Source organism: Coffea eugenioides, chromosome 2 (genome assembly GCF_003713205.1).
Source record: "Coffea eugenioides isolate CCC68of chromosome 2, Ceug_1.0, whole genome shotgun sequence".
In the NCBI taxonomy this organism is placed as follows: Eukaryota; Viridiplantae; Streptophyta; class Magnoliopsida; order Gentianales; family Rubiaceae; genus Coffea; species Coffea eugenioides.
The window spans coordinates 64,468,555-64,481,876 of NC_040036.1; the positions used below are offsets into that span (position 1 = coordinate 64,468,555).

The 13,322-nt window shown below is 35.6% G+C and overlaps 1 protein-coding gene and 1 long non-coding RNA gene across 2 annotated transcripts; one reads left to right on the forward strand and one right to left on the reverse strand.

Moving 5' to 3' along the window:
- The first annotated feature begins 6,105 nt into the window (after positions 1 to 6,105).
- LOC113763853 (protein-L-isoaspartate O-methyltransferase 1-like) lies at positions 6,106 to 9,603 on the forward strand. Its single transcript, XM_027307822.1, has 4 exons — positions 6,106 to 6,410; positions 7,297 to 7,567; positions 8,148 to 8,312; positions 9,112 to 9,603. Exons 1-4 carry the CDS (start codon positions 6,135 to 6,137, stop codon positions 9,360 to 9,362), a joined length of 963 nt encoding a protein of 320 aa, XP_027163623.1. The 5' UTR covers positions 6,106 to 6,134; the 3' UTR covers positions 9,363 to 9,603.
- A 762-nt stretch (positions 9,604 to 10,365) lies between these two features.
- LOC113763129 lies at positions 10,366 to 11,496 on the reverse strand. The gene is made up of 2 exons (XR_003467307.1): positions 11,189 to 11,496; positions 10,366 to 10,795 (listed from the first exon to the last, which is right to left on the reverse strand). It is a non-coding gene; the product is annotated as an uncharacterized LOC113763129 (long non-coding RNA).
- Positions 11,497 to 13,322: the final 1,826 nt, after the last annotated feature.

Below are 13,322 nucleotides of genomic sequence, written 5' to 3' on the forward strand. Positions count from 1 at the left end.
CGTAAACATCATAAAACAGGCTACCGAAGTTCAAATCAAGTAATTCCAAAGCCATACGAAAGCTAAGATACAGGGCTACATTTCATCAGAAGACCTCAACAATCAAATCCGAAGCATTCCAACCCAAAATAACCAATTACAGTCGCAGTTCTCAGGTTCGGGTAGAAACAGGACAGCAAGGGTAATTTCGACTTTTATCATGTTACGCTACTCCGATTGACCTGAAATGTTGCAGGAACCTCTAAAATGTCATTCCCTACAACTTTCATGTTTTAAGCCAAGGCCAATTCGGCCTCTAACATAGGGCTACAAAACCGGACAGAAAGGGGAACAAATTTTCCAGATTCTGGAATTTTTGGTCTTCAATGAAACTTTCTCAAATTTCTTGTTCCAATCACTACCAAAGCCCCTTATATAACCTTATATACAACATATACTAACTATACAACAAGTTTAGGCAGAAAATTATTAAACCCTAACTTGCATATCTCATCCAATAATCATCACAACTACTTGCACATCTTGAAATCAAGCCAAAACTTAAGCTAAATAACATCTTAAAGCAAGATTTAAAAGATCAAGGACCATGATCAGATTTAGTACCTCAAAAACAAAGCTTGGAAGAGTGATACTCCATTTCCTTTGAAAATTTCTAGTTCCTCTAGCTTCCCAACTCACAATTAGCACTTTAACCGGTTTGGAAATTTGATTTGTCACTTGGATTGCTAAGATTCAAGAAGAAGAAAGTTGTTCTTGTTCTCTCTTTTCTCTCTCTCTTTGGTCGGCTATGGAGCAGAAATAATGAAGGGAAAGTGCAGAAAATTGGTTTAAGAAGGTTAGTTACTCACTTGGCCAAGAAACTCTAGGATGGCGACAAGTGTCGCCACCTCCACCTTTCATTTTTCTCTTTCTTTCCTTGCTATTTCTAGCCTCTAATTTTCGGTCAAACAAGCTGACAATTAAGAGGATATTTTGCTCAAATATCAATAAACTTGTATGGTAAGAAAGTGGTGGTCAATTGGTGCGTTCAATCGGTAGTGCGCGGGACCCGCCGGTTCGCGCCGTTTTTCTTAAAAACACACGTACTAGGGTTTTTACTTCCCATTCATTAACTTTATATCATTGCTCCTAATCACATATTATTTCCCACTTAAAAGTCACTTTTAATCACCAAATTTGATCCTTGCTCCATACCGAAAATTCATCCGGCGGAAAATTGTGAAAACCCTAATTTTGCTCCAATCTTGAAAACGAAGAGTGAAACCCTACTTTCTAGATTTATCTGCACTTATTGTGGAATAATTGGGTAGGAGGCTTTAATAAATAATAATTTTTAAATAAAAGGCATTTTTGAGGAAAAACATAAGAAATTTGCGGGTCCTCACATCTTACGTGCATTTTTAGACAAGTTTGTGGTCGCTTACTTTGATGACATTCTTATTTATAGTAAAAGTTTAGAAAAGCATGTCATGCATGTAAAGGATTGTTTTAGAGGTTTTTCGAAAGGAACGATTGTATGTCAATCTTAAAAAGTGTACTTTTTGCACTAATCAAATTGTGTTTCTAGGATATGTTGTGAATACACAAGGCATACATGTTGATCAAGACAAGGTTACAGCGATAGTGGAGTGGCCGACCCCTACGTCTCTTAGTGAAGTAAGAAGTTTTCAAGGGTTGGCTAGCTTTTATCATCGTTTTGTCAAAGATTTTAATACAATTGTAGCCCCACTTACTTCTATCATCAAGAAGAACCAAGCCTTTCATTGGGGAGATGAACAAGTTAAATCTTTCCAATTATTCAAGCACAAACTCACACATGCACCTGTATTGAGATTGCCTAACTTTAATCAAACATTTGAAATTAAATGTGATGCATCTGGCATAGGCGTTGGAGCCGTGTTACTACAAGAAGGAAAATCGGTCGCATATTTTAGTGAAAAACTAAATGGAGTATCTTTGAACTACTCGACATATGACAAAGAGCTCTACACTTTATTTAGAACTTTGCAAACATGGCAGCACTATTTAATGCCTAAGAGTTTGTTTTACATATGGATCATGAGTCGCTTAAGCACCTTAAGACTCAAAATAAATTGAGCAAGCGACATGCATGATGGGTAGTCTTCATTGATAGTTTTCCATTCGTGATCAAGTATAAGGCCGGAAAAAGTAACGTGGCAGCGGATGCATTGTCTAGAAGGTACACTCTTATTACCACTCTTGATGTCAAATTACTTGGATTTGAGTTGATTAAGGATACTTACATTAACGACCCTGACTTTGGAGTTATTTTTGCTGACCTTCGACGGCTTGATCGTGAGAATTACTACATTTCACAAGGGTACTTGTTCTTCAAAGATAAGTTGTGCATACCATCTTATTCTATGCGTGAGCTACTTGTTAGAGAAGTGCATGGAGGAGGTCTTATGGGGTATTTTGGAGTTGCTAAGACATTATCTATTCTCCAAGAGCACTTTTATTGGCCAAAGATGAGGCGTGATGTAGAACGCATTACTCAATGGTGTGTAACTTGCCACCATGTCAAATCTAAGGTAAACCCCTATGGACTTACACTCCATTACCTATTCCTAGTATTCCATGGGTTGATTTATCTATGGACTTTGTACTTGCATTACCTAGAACTAGATATGCGAATAATTTTATTTATGTGATTGTTGACCGTTTCTCCAAGATGACACATTTCATTCCATGTCATAAAAATGATGATGCTAAACATGTAGCTGATTTGTTCTTTAGGTAAATTGTTAGATTGGATGGAATGCCACGCACTATTGTTAGTAATAGGGATGCCAAGTTCCTTAGTTATATTTGAAAATCTTTATGGAGTAAACTAGGAACTAAACTCTTGTTCTCTACTTCTAGCCACCCTCAAACTGATGGTCAAACTGAAGTAGTTAATAGGACACTCTTTACTTTGTTGCGTGCTATCATAAAAAAGAATTTTAAATCATGGGAAGATTGTTTGTCACATGTTAAATTTGCTTATAACCGCACAGTCAATAGCACCATACAATACTCACCTTTGAAGTTTTTTTATAGTTTTAACCTTCTCACACCTCTAGACTTATCTCCTTTACCTATGTCTAAGAGAGTTAATATGGATGGTTTGAAACGAGTTGAACAAGTGCGTGCCTTGCATCAAAAGGTAAGGGATAACATTGAGAAAATGGCATTTCAATTTATTCGCAATGCTAACAAGGGGCGTCACAAGATGATTTTTGAACTAGGTGATTGGGTGTGGATTCACATACGCAGAGAAAGGTTCCCGGTACAACGACGCAATAAACTCTTGCCTAGAGGTGATGGACCTTTCCAAGTGGTGGAACGCATCAATGATAATGCTTAAAAGTTGGATCTACCATGTGAGTATGGTGTACACGCTACTTTCAATGTAGTTGATTTAAGTCCTTACCTTGCAGACGATGAGTTTGATTTGAGGACAAATTGCCTTCAAGAGGAGGGAAATTATGCAAGAGCGACGGTTGACCAAGGCACTTCGAGTGGAGTCCAAGTTGAGCTAGATGGTCTAATGACTAGAGCTCCTGTCAAGAAACTTAAGGAGTCAATGCAAACTCTAGTCTGTGTTATACATGATAGGGTTGGCCATACAAATGTTATTCAAGGGCTTAAGGAGGAAGAAACAACTCGTTATACTCTCATTCAAGTCGTCGAGTCAAGTGAGGCAAAGTTGGAAGATTCGCTCGAAGATTAAAATGTTCAATTCTGGTTTAGTCCATTAGCATTTGAGTCATTTATCTTGGTGTTGTTTAAGCAAGGGTTTTAATGTTAAATTACCTTACTAAATTTATTGCTTTAATAAATTCAGTCAAAATTAGGGTTTTTAGTGGGCCGACTGACTTTTGTCATTAATTTTAGGAAATAAGTGGTTCTAAATCATATGAGATTTTCAAATAAGTGATTCTAAATCACATAAGGTTTTCAAGTAAGTGATTCCAAATCACATTAGATTTTCAAGTCCTATAAGGTTATAAATAGCCCAACCTCTTAAATGTTTAGAGAGGTCAGATTTTACATTAAAATTGTGAGTTTTATTCACTTCTCTTGTCTAAGAGAGTTTTTCTTGAATACTTGAGAGTTTATTGAGTTATTCAATTTGAACTTATCAATCAAATATATACATTGGTTATGACATTCTTCTACCTTTAACATTGATTCACTAAATCATTCGATTGTGGGTTGAAATTCAATTCAAGGCTCGCAATCTAGGGTTTAGAAGAGTCAAGTGTTATTCCGCAATTCAACTTGATTTTTTTCGTCTAGATCTGGGACTACGTGGGATATGAGTTCATACCTTTGGGCGAGTTCGTATCAATAAGTTTAGTTCAAGTAATAATAAGTTTTCATACATAAATAGTAATTCTTACTGATAATATGGTAAATTTGATTAATGATGAAAACTTACTAATTTATGATAAAAATGTACTATTTTACTTTAAAAATTTATCTCAAACTAGTATTAGGAAGTTTATTTGAAATAATGATAAGATGTTTTATTAATGATTAAAACTTAGTACCCTAGTTAGGAAGTACTCATAATATACCTGTATAATACATGATTATATGTATAAATTAAAAATCTTTTGTATTTATATATTTCAAAATACTATGAAAAATATTTTGACTTTTCACATAATCTTGTAAAATATGTAATAAAATTTTGTGGTATTATAATTTTTAATTATTTTTCAATTTTTAAGAAGTTTGAAAGTTTGGATAACAATAACAACAAATCTTCCTAGTTATATAGAATATCTCTCATACATATGTCATGGATATTGGAGACTTTTGGCAAAAAAACTTTTTTTTGTTAAAATAATATGGTATTATAAGGTGCTAATTATTTTAGGATCGTTTTGTACATGAACTAAATTTCATTTAGATTATACAATAAATTATATGTGCACATGATTTTCGTTTAGTGGCTGGATCTTATTTTCATGAACAATCTCCTGAGAAAAAAATTTCAAATTATACTAATTCTGTCATTTTTATTGTTGTAATAATTGTTACACTATTTCTCTCATTTTGTTAGGTCTATATTAATACAAGTTTAATTCTTATTAATTCTTGTGTCCCAGACAATTCATTTATTAAAACTTTATCATCTTATTATATTAATAGGTTTTAAATTATAGAAACTGTATAGACAAGTGATGTTCCATATATAACTAGGAAGATGTGTTGTTATTATTATCCAAACTTTTAAACTTTTTAAAAATTTAAAAAATCATTCAAAATTATAATACGACAAAATTTTATTACATATTTTATAAGGTTATGTGAAAAGTCAAAATATTTTTCATAGTATTCTAAAATGTAAAAATACAAAAGATTTTTAAATTATACATGAAATCATATATTATACAGGTATGTTACGAATACTTACTAACTAGATTACTAAGTTTCAATCATTAATAAAAAATCTTATCATTATTTCAAAAATTTCCTAATATTGTTTGGTATAAGTTTTTTAAGTAAAATAGTACATTTGTACTAATTTATCATTGATCAAACTTACTATGTCATAAGGAAGATCTATTCTTTATGTATAAAAAACGTACTATTATTTAAACTAAACTTACTCTCTAAAAAGTAAATTTGGGATATAAAGTTATAATTTATTTCTTTAAAAAGTAAGTTCATATTTATTCCAATTTACCTTTTGAGACACAAAAGTTACTAATTTATTACGTGAACTTACTATTTTAGATGAGAAATTTAGTTCTAATACATAATCAAATAGTCATCAAAAGTATGATAATATGTTATATCACGTAAAAAACTATTTAGTTACCATAACAATAGTTATTATAGCATTTTCCAAAAATCATTACGAAAGTTGCTTATCAAGAGCAGAAAGCAAGCCCAATATTGCTTGAAAGAGACAAGTGCTGGAAAACTCGTCCACCGCCAATGGGCTGTTGTTGCTTTAGGCCGGAGGATCAATCTTTACGCTGATGATAAAAAAGCCAAAAAAAAAAAAAAAAAAAGGCCCAAAAAATCAGTTGGCTATTCCCTCAAACTCAAAGAGAGCTCGTGAGAAATTTCGGGAAAGAAAAAGCCTTTAAAGAAAAAACAAAACAAAGAAAGAAATGCCAGCAGCATCATCTCCTTCATCTCTGGCGTGTTATTATTCATTCTCCTCAGTAATAGCGTGCGGTTGCCGCTATCGTGCGCCTTTAAAGCACTCGTTCTTAGCCTTCACTCGTCGCTTCCACTCCCTCCACCCTCACCACCGCTACTGCCGCCGTCTTCCGCCTCATTCTCTGGCAATTCTCGCCGCGAACACCACGGCGTATTCTTCTCGCTCCCGCCGTCTCCCTAAAACGCATTTCTTCACGGGGAACTCTCTTTTCTCCCGCATGGAGGTACCTCCCTCCGTCTCTCTCTCTCTCTCTCTCTCTCTCTCTCACGAAAACCTAGCCTGTTCAGTTGAGTATAGAAATGTTTAATCGTTTTTGAGCTTGTTGATCAAGTAAATTGTCGAGTTATCAGCTTTCTAATAAGAAATTACGTATATTTGAGTTGAAGTCGTATGAATTCGAAGAAAATGATCAAGAGTTTTCCGTATTTTGGATAATTATTGTAAGTTTCAGGTTCGCTAATTTATAATTATAATTTCTTAAAAATGAATTGTCAAGTACTGTTATAGAGGTAATTAATTCTGGACTTTAGTGTTCTAGGTGATTTTTGAGAAAAATGAGAATTTTGATTTGGATGAGTGTGTGTGACTTGGGTGGGCGGAATATGAAAAAAGAGCCCATTTTGGGTGCATTAGGAGAACGGGGCTCTTGAATCTTGTTGAAAAAGATGGATATGATATTGGAACAAGTGGAAGCCACATTTGTTTACCACTCATTTTGTGTGCCGGATGGACTAGGCTTTGAGTGCTAGCTACTTTCTTGTGTAAGAAGAAGTTAAAATGAGCTGTACAAGTCTTCAGGTCCTTCTGTCTTTACACTTTGCGTTTTTCTTGCTTAGCTTTGGTTTATAAAGGCTGATATATGGGTAATGTTGGAGGAGAGCTTCGAAATTTTGACTGGGGTTGTCTGTATGAGAGTGATATCTTCTAGCAGTTGGTATGGTTATTGGGCACGTAAGCTTGGTCAAAGGTATATTTGAAACTTCTAGCATTAGAAGGAGCTAATATTTGTCTCAGTTTTGTTTGTAACCATCCTTGTTTTTATGGTAACAGGTTGAGAGATGCACATATGTCTTAGCTTTGACATCAATCTTATTTGTGTTTGTCTACAGCGATTCTGGACAGGAGGTGGTATTGATAAGAATAGAGCAATGGTGGAGCATTTGCAGAGCTATGGTGTTGTTAGATCTAAAAAGGTGGCTGAGGTTATGGGAACTATTGACAGGGCTTTGTTCGTTCCTGATGGGACCCCGCCATATGTTGATACCCCCATGCAAATTGGTTACAATGCTACCATATCTGCGCCTCATATGCATGCCATGTGCCTTGAATTGCTGGAAAACCATTTGCAGCCTGGCATGCATGCTCTGGATATTGGCTCAGGTTACTATAGTTTCACTTGTTCATTCATTGTATTGTTGGATTTTGAAATGTATTCGTGTCTGCATGTTTAAGCGCTTGTGGAAATGCATACACAAAGCAGAGATAACTAAGTACATCTCGGAATAAGACACTAGCAGAATATGTGGTATTACTTCTATTTAGCTGATTATGCTCATTACTATGATTTCATTTGAGGTGGCTAATAAGAATAATAGTTCAAAACACTATTTGGACCACCAGCCCTATCGCTGGGTGAATGACCAGGAAGAAATCAAAAACAAAAACTTATATGTTACTCCTTCAGTGTATAAGTTGAGGAAATGTTGCCCTAGTTATCCATCTGCATTTTGACTTAATATTGAACAAAGGTAAACTCACTCAGTTTAGGGTAAGACTACTGCATTTTGTTGATGATGGTGGAACTTATGCAGCAATGTTCCTTATTGCCATTTGTGCTGAAGATAACTAGTTGTTGGTTAGCTGCCTGTGAACTGAATTGCTTATATGTCTTGAGGCTCGCTTTCTTTTTTCCCCGTCCCAAATTGGATTACGCTTACATCTGCTAGTTCTTGTTTTGCAGGAACGGGTTATTTGACTGCATGTTTTGCTATTATGGTTGGACCACAAGGTCATGCAGTTGGTGTGGAACATATTCCTGAGTTGGCTGCTGAATCAATCAAAAATATACAAAAGAGTGCTGCTGCTCCACTACTGAAAGAAGGGTCCTTGTCTGTACATGCAGGGGGTACGTTCTAATATATCCTAGCAGTGATCATCTATTATCTTTTTGAACTAATGTCACTTGTAGATTGGAAATGCATTTGCTGTTGAACTCATCAAGTTTTTCAGATTTATCATTTTCCTTGGTTCTTTTCCTAAGACATTGTCACATGTCTTTGGATAGTTGAACTTATCCTTGGCATCATTGTCACTTCTAAAATACTATTCTGCAAAAGCAACAGATACCAATCTTGGATGGGCATACATAGTTTTTCTCTGTTTAAAAGACCTTAAATTGTCTCACTTCCTGTTGTATTTTTCCATATAGGTCTGATGGGTCAACTGTAGTAGATTAGCTCCCATTCTGTTGTGATGGTGAGGTGGACTATAGGTTTAGCCTGATGGTAATAAATAGATATTTTAGAAAATTTTATGACTCTGAGTCTTAGTAAAGTTATAGGTCTGATAATGAGTTGGTTTGGACAAAATTTTGTAGTCTACTGATGTTAATCATTATGTGAGCTAGCTTGCAGCATTCTTAGCAGCACGTGACAAGCTTTTGTGATGGTTAAGGAAGTCATATGACCTAAATACTGCCAAATGGTTTCTTAAGTAGTCTTGCAGAAATGGCAAGGTTCTGAATTAATGAACGGAAAACTGATGTTGCAGACAAGTTTTTGCTGCTTATAGGTTTCCTTTGCATAAAAACTAGGCAATCTCTTTCAGGCATTTGTAGGTTGTACTAGGCTCTCTTCTGTAACTTTTTCTCTTGCTGGATTAGGATTAACTTCTTGGTTCCATGTATTGGTCTTGCAATGTCATAGATGGACGGCTTGGCTGGCCGGAGCATGCACCGTATGATGCTATTCATGTTGGTGCTGCAGCACCAGAAATTCCTCAAGCTCTGATCGATCAGTTGAAGCCCGGTGGCAGGATGGTGATCCCTGTCGGAAATATCTTCCAGGATTTGAAGGTCGTGGACAAGGATATGGATGGTTCAATCAGTGTCCACAGTGAAACTTCTGTTCGTTATGTTCCACTAACGAGTCGAGAAGCTCAATTGCGTGGTTATTAAAGGTGGTGCCATCATATGTAACGTCTTGTTTACTTGTTGAAGGGAGAGAAGAAAAGGAAAAGTCTGGAGGAAACTGAGACAGGGAGCATAGGGAAGAAGCCTTCTTTTTTCCAGATCTTCACTTCTAGTTCTGTATAGGTAGCCATGTATAGGTTGATGCCGTGGATATTGAATGTTTTTATTTTCCTTATTCAATGGAATAATGTTTACAAAATGGACTCGTGCTTCGCTTTTCTTCTCATGTTGTTACTGTTGGCTTTTTGATGTTCATCGTTCTGTTTGAAGCTCGTTATTTGATTGATAGACGATGAACTGGGCCAGTTAGAAATTCGAAACCACATTTTTGTTGGTTTTCTCTGGGGCTGAATAAATGTCTTCTGAGTCCTTACCCTTTTATGGTGTAGACTAAAACTACTTGTGTATGATCAAAACCTAACGCTTTTCCCCCAGAGATTGCACTTGAATTCAATGTGTACTGATTCAAGATAAGAATGTAATCCTTCATTGGTTATGCGTAATTGCAACAGTAACATAATTGCAATGATGATAACCTATTACTTTAAGCCATTTCTGACAGAAAATGCAAATGTAACAACCTAAAGAGGTGCAGCAGAGTAGGTTTCATGATAAATTTTTGTGTGCACTTGATACGGAATCGAGGGAGAAGAAAAATTAAGAGAACCAGTGATGCACTTATCTCCATTCATATAGCAGGGAATCAACACATACACTGCATGAGAACGCAGGCATTATGTTGTCTATCAATTTGAAGACACACAATATAATATACATTAGAAAAAATGTTGATTATGATGAGTCCAACGTGATCTTTTAGAAATTTGTGGTGTAAATCCTTCCTGCCCCAACTGTCAAATTTAGGATTCAAACCCTCAACGTGACAGCGAGGAGAAGGGTCTTTCTTCTCCTTTTCTTTATGCAAAGACTAATTCTCAATTAAAGAGACTAATTAAACAAGAAGACCAATAGGTATAACAAGAAAAGATGATGAAGAAAGCAGAGCTGCAGACTTTTGATCTCACAAATCCACATATACCTGTGGAAGTCCAGGACAGAGAAAAACACATTGCCTCTTTATAACATCTAAATAAATAGACTTGAGCAGTTTTCCACATCCTACCAAGATTGATACATAAAGCCAAAAAAAAAAAAAAAAAGTAATCACCTCCATGATACCAGGAAATGAAGTTTAATTACTCGACAATGCTAAGAGGCATAGTGTAAACTGCACTCGGTTCTCTCATCGGAAGCTGACAAAAAATGTAACTACCACTCGTTTCAACTAATGAAAGCATAAACTACAGAGACTTTAAATCTATCTAGTGCCTTGAGAATCTCACAAACCAGCCAACAGATTAGAAACGCCTTGGTCTTTCCTCAGCAACATTTACTCTGATAGCTCTCCCATCCAGACTCTGCAACAGGGATGAAAACAATAGTCATAATAAGTTTAATCACCTTACCCAGAGCAAAATAAAGTTGAGGATTTATTTACTACTGAATGCTCTGAAACTAGGTTGGTTGGTTAATATATCCAGTCACTGAGAAATAAATTCCTTGAATCAAACTCCAGCTTCTAATGGGCTGTAAGAAGGGCTATAGGATTCTCTGCCAGTATTTATGCACACAAATGCTTAACCATGGTCACTCCAACTAAGAACAATAAATCAACTTTGATGCTGCATATTCATGTAAGGATTCCATCATTCTTTGTTTTGCCAAGCATGCAAGGTTTCTATTTATCGAACAAAGTTTGCGACAGTTCCATGAATCTTGTACTAAAGAATGACATTATAGAATCCTGTTACCTGTCCATCAAGGTTAGCAATAGCATCATTCATTTCAGACTCGCTTGACATTGTAACAAAGCCAAAACCCCGTGATCGACCGCTATCCCTGTCATACACTACCCGTGCATTTACCACTTTCCCATGCTCACTAAAAACTTGTTCAAGGTGCGCATCATCTACATCCCATGGCAAGTTACCCACATAGATTCTTGGAGCTGGTTCAAATACTCGTGGTGTGCGCTCTGGCCGTGATCCTCTTGGGGCAGCCTTGTTAACAGTCAAGAACCTGCCATTTAGATCCTGTAAAAAAAGGGCCTGTTAGAAACTTCAAGCTGGCACAGTGGGATAACTGGCACTTGAAATTAGTTAATTGAACTCCCAAGCCAATAAAATTATTTTCCAAAAGAATACACCTCCCCTCCTTCCCACACTGATATTCAGGTATGTGTACTTAAATTTCCAGATGACTGGGAACCAATGAGCAAACAAACCACATTTGTCCACACACACTCTCATTATGTGTGCAGTTGTGGGCTATATACAATTTCTCCTGAATGAAACATGATAATCATGTCATAAACATAAAGTACAAAGGCTCCTTTCTGAGATTAAAAGATGGAAGAAAACCACAGGGAAGTGAGTTGTCAATCACAAGCACAAACAAGAAAAGCTTTCTGATAATTAACCAGTTCCAGAACAAAGTTATTAGACATCTTCTGATATGCATATATTTGACACCATAAGCATGCAAATTACACCTATCCATTTCATGTTATGCACATTATGCACACAAAACCCCAGTTATTCATGTATGTTATGCATCCAGTAACAGACAGCGAAGCAGATTCAGTTTTGGCTACTTTCTCAAGTGAAGAATAAGAAGGTTCTTCTTATATTTGCTATGAGGATTTCCCCTGAAATACAGCTACTGAGGAAGATATTCAGATGTTAAGGTTCAACTTACAATATATCTGCTTAGAGTGGTGTCTTTGAGATCAGGAGAATTCAATATCCATTAACATATGCAAAGATTATTCACAAATTTTTTATTCACAAGTATAATTTCAAAAGTTACAAGATCAAAATATGCAACAACAGTTACAACACCAAAATCTCGTCATACAGTCGCAATTTTCAGGACTCCATAACTGTTAATTAATATTACACAGGCTAGAATTCTAAGGCACCACCATGAGACCAGAAGCAAACATTTTCATCTTTTTTTTTTTAATTTAATAGACACCACACAAGAAATTTCTGCTAAACGATATAAACAAATCAGCAATTACAATTCAAAACTGATCCACGAACAAAATATAGGTGAAACTACGATTTCCACAGCCAAGGCACTTTAGGCTAGTGACACACTAAATACGCCTTCAACATCCTCTCTCAAATATTTCTCAGTTGCATTTTCTTGCTTGACCTTCTTGATTATGAATGCTATAAACAGTTTCTTCAAACTCAAAGTTAAACAAATAGATAATTTTAAACACTGCAACTGATAAAATAATATTTTGAGCATAAGAAAGCATGCCATGATAGCCACAATGATTTGTCATTGCAGCTGAGAACCAACATGATCTTGTTACTTAAGCAAGCCACCATAGCCACAAGTCAATTATTTCCACACATGGATAAGAGCAAGCAAAACGAACAAAAACCAACCCTTTCAAATCCAAAACAACTTGTTTTCATGCATCACTTAAAAATTATCAGCTTTAAAAGTTAAATTAATCCAAAAATAAAACCCTTAAAACATAGCATATGCAAGAACTGTACGTCTTCTGGATAAGCTTCCCGTCAAATTGACTCAAAATCTCAAACCCTTTCCTTTAAGTTCTCCAACCAGAAAAACTGATCTACCGATAATGGCTATAATGCTCCCAAGCTTTTCATCGATCACAATATGTCATTGAAATGGACAAATAAGCAATTGTCAGGGCATTCATTAACTCCTTGTTCTATCTTATATTCCAATCTAACCAAAAAAAAAAAAAACTTTGCTTCCGGTACAACTATTCTTCTGTTATTTCACCTTCATTTCAAACTTCTTATATGCGTTTTTCAAAAAATCAATGCCCAAAATGACAATATCCCAAAATTCTATCGAGAAGCATGTTCTACTTGCCCCGGGCAATCAACCATATTT

Excerpts from the sequence above, each read along its gene's own strand:
- LOC113763853 (XM_027307822.1), top strand. The coding sequence starts at position 6,135 with ATGCCAGCAGCATCATCTCCTTCATCTCTGGCGTGTTATTATTCATTC. Across the intron at positions 6,411-7,296 it reads CTCTTTTCTCCCGCATGGAG|CGATTCTGGACAGGAGGTGG; the intron begins GTACCTCCCTCC and ends GTTTGTCTACAG. Across the intron at positions 7,568-8,147 it reads TGCTCTGGATATTGGCTCAG|GAACGGGTTATTTGACTGCA; the intron begins GTTACTATAGTT and ends CTTGTTTTGCAG.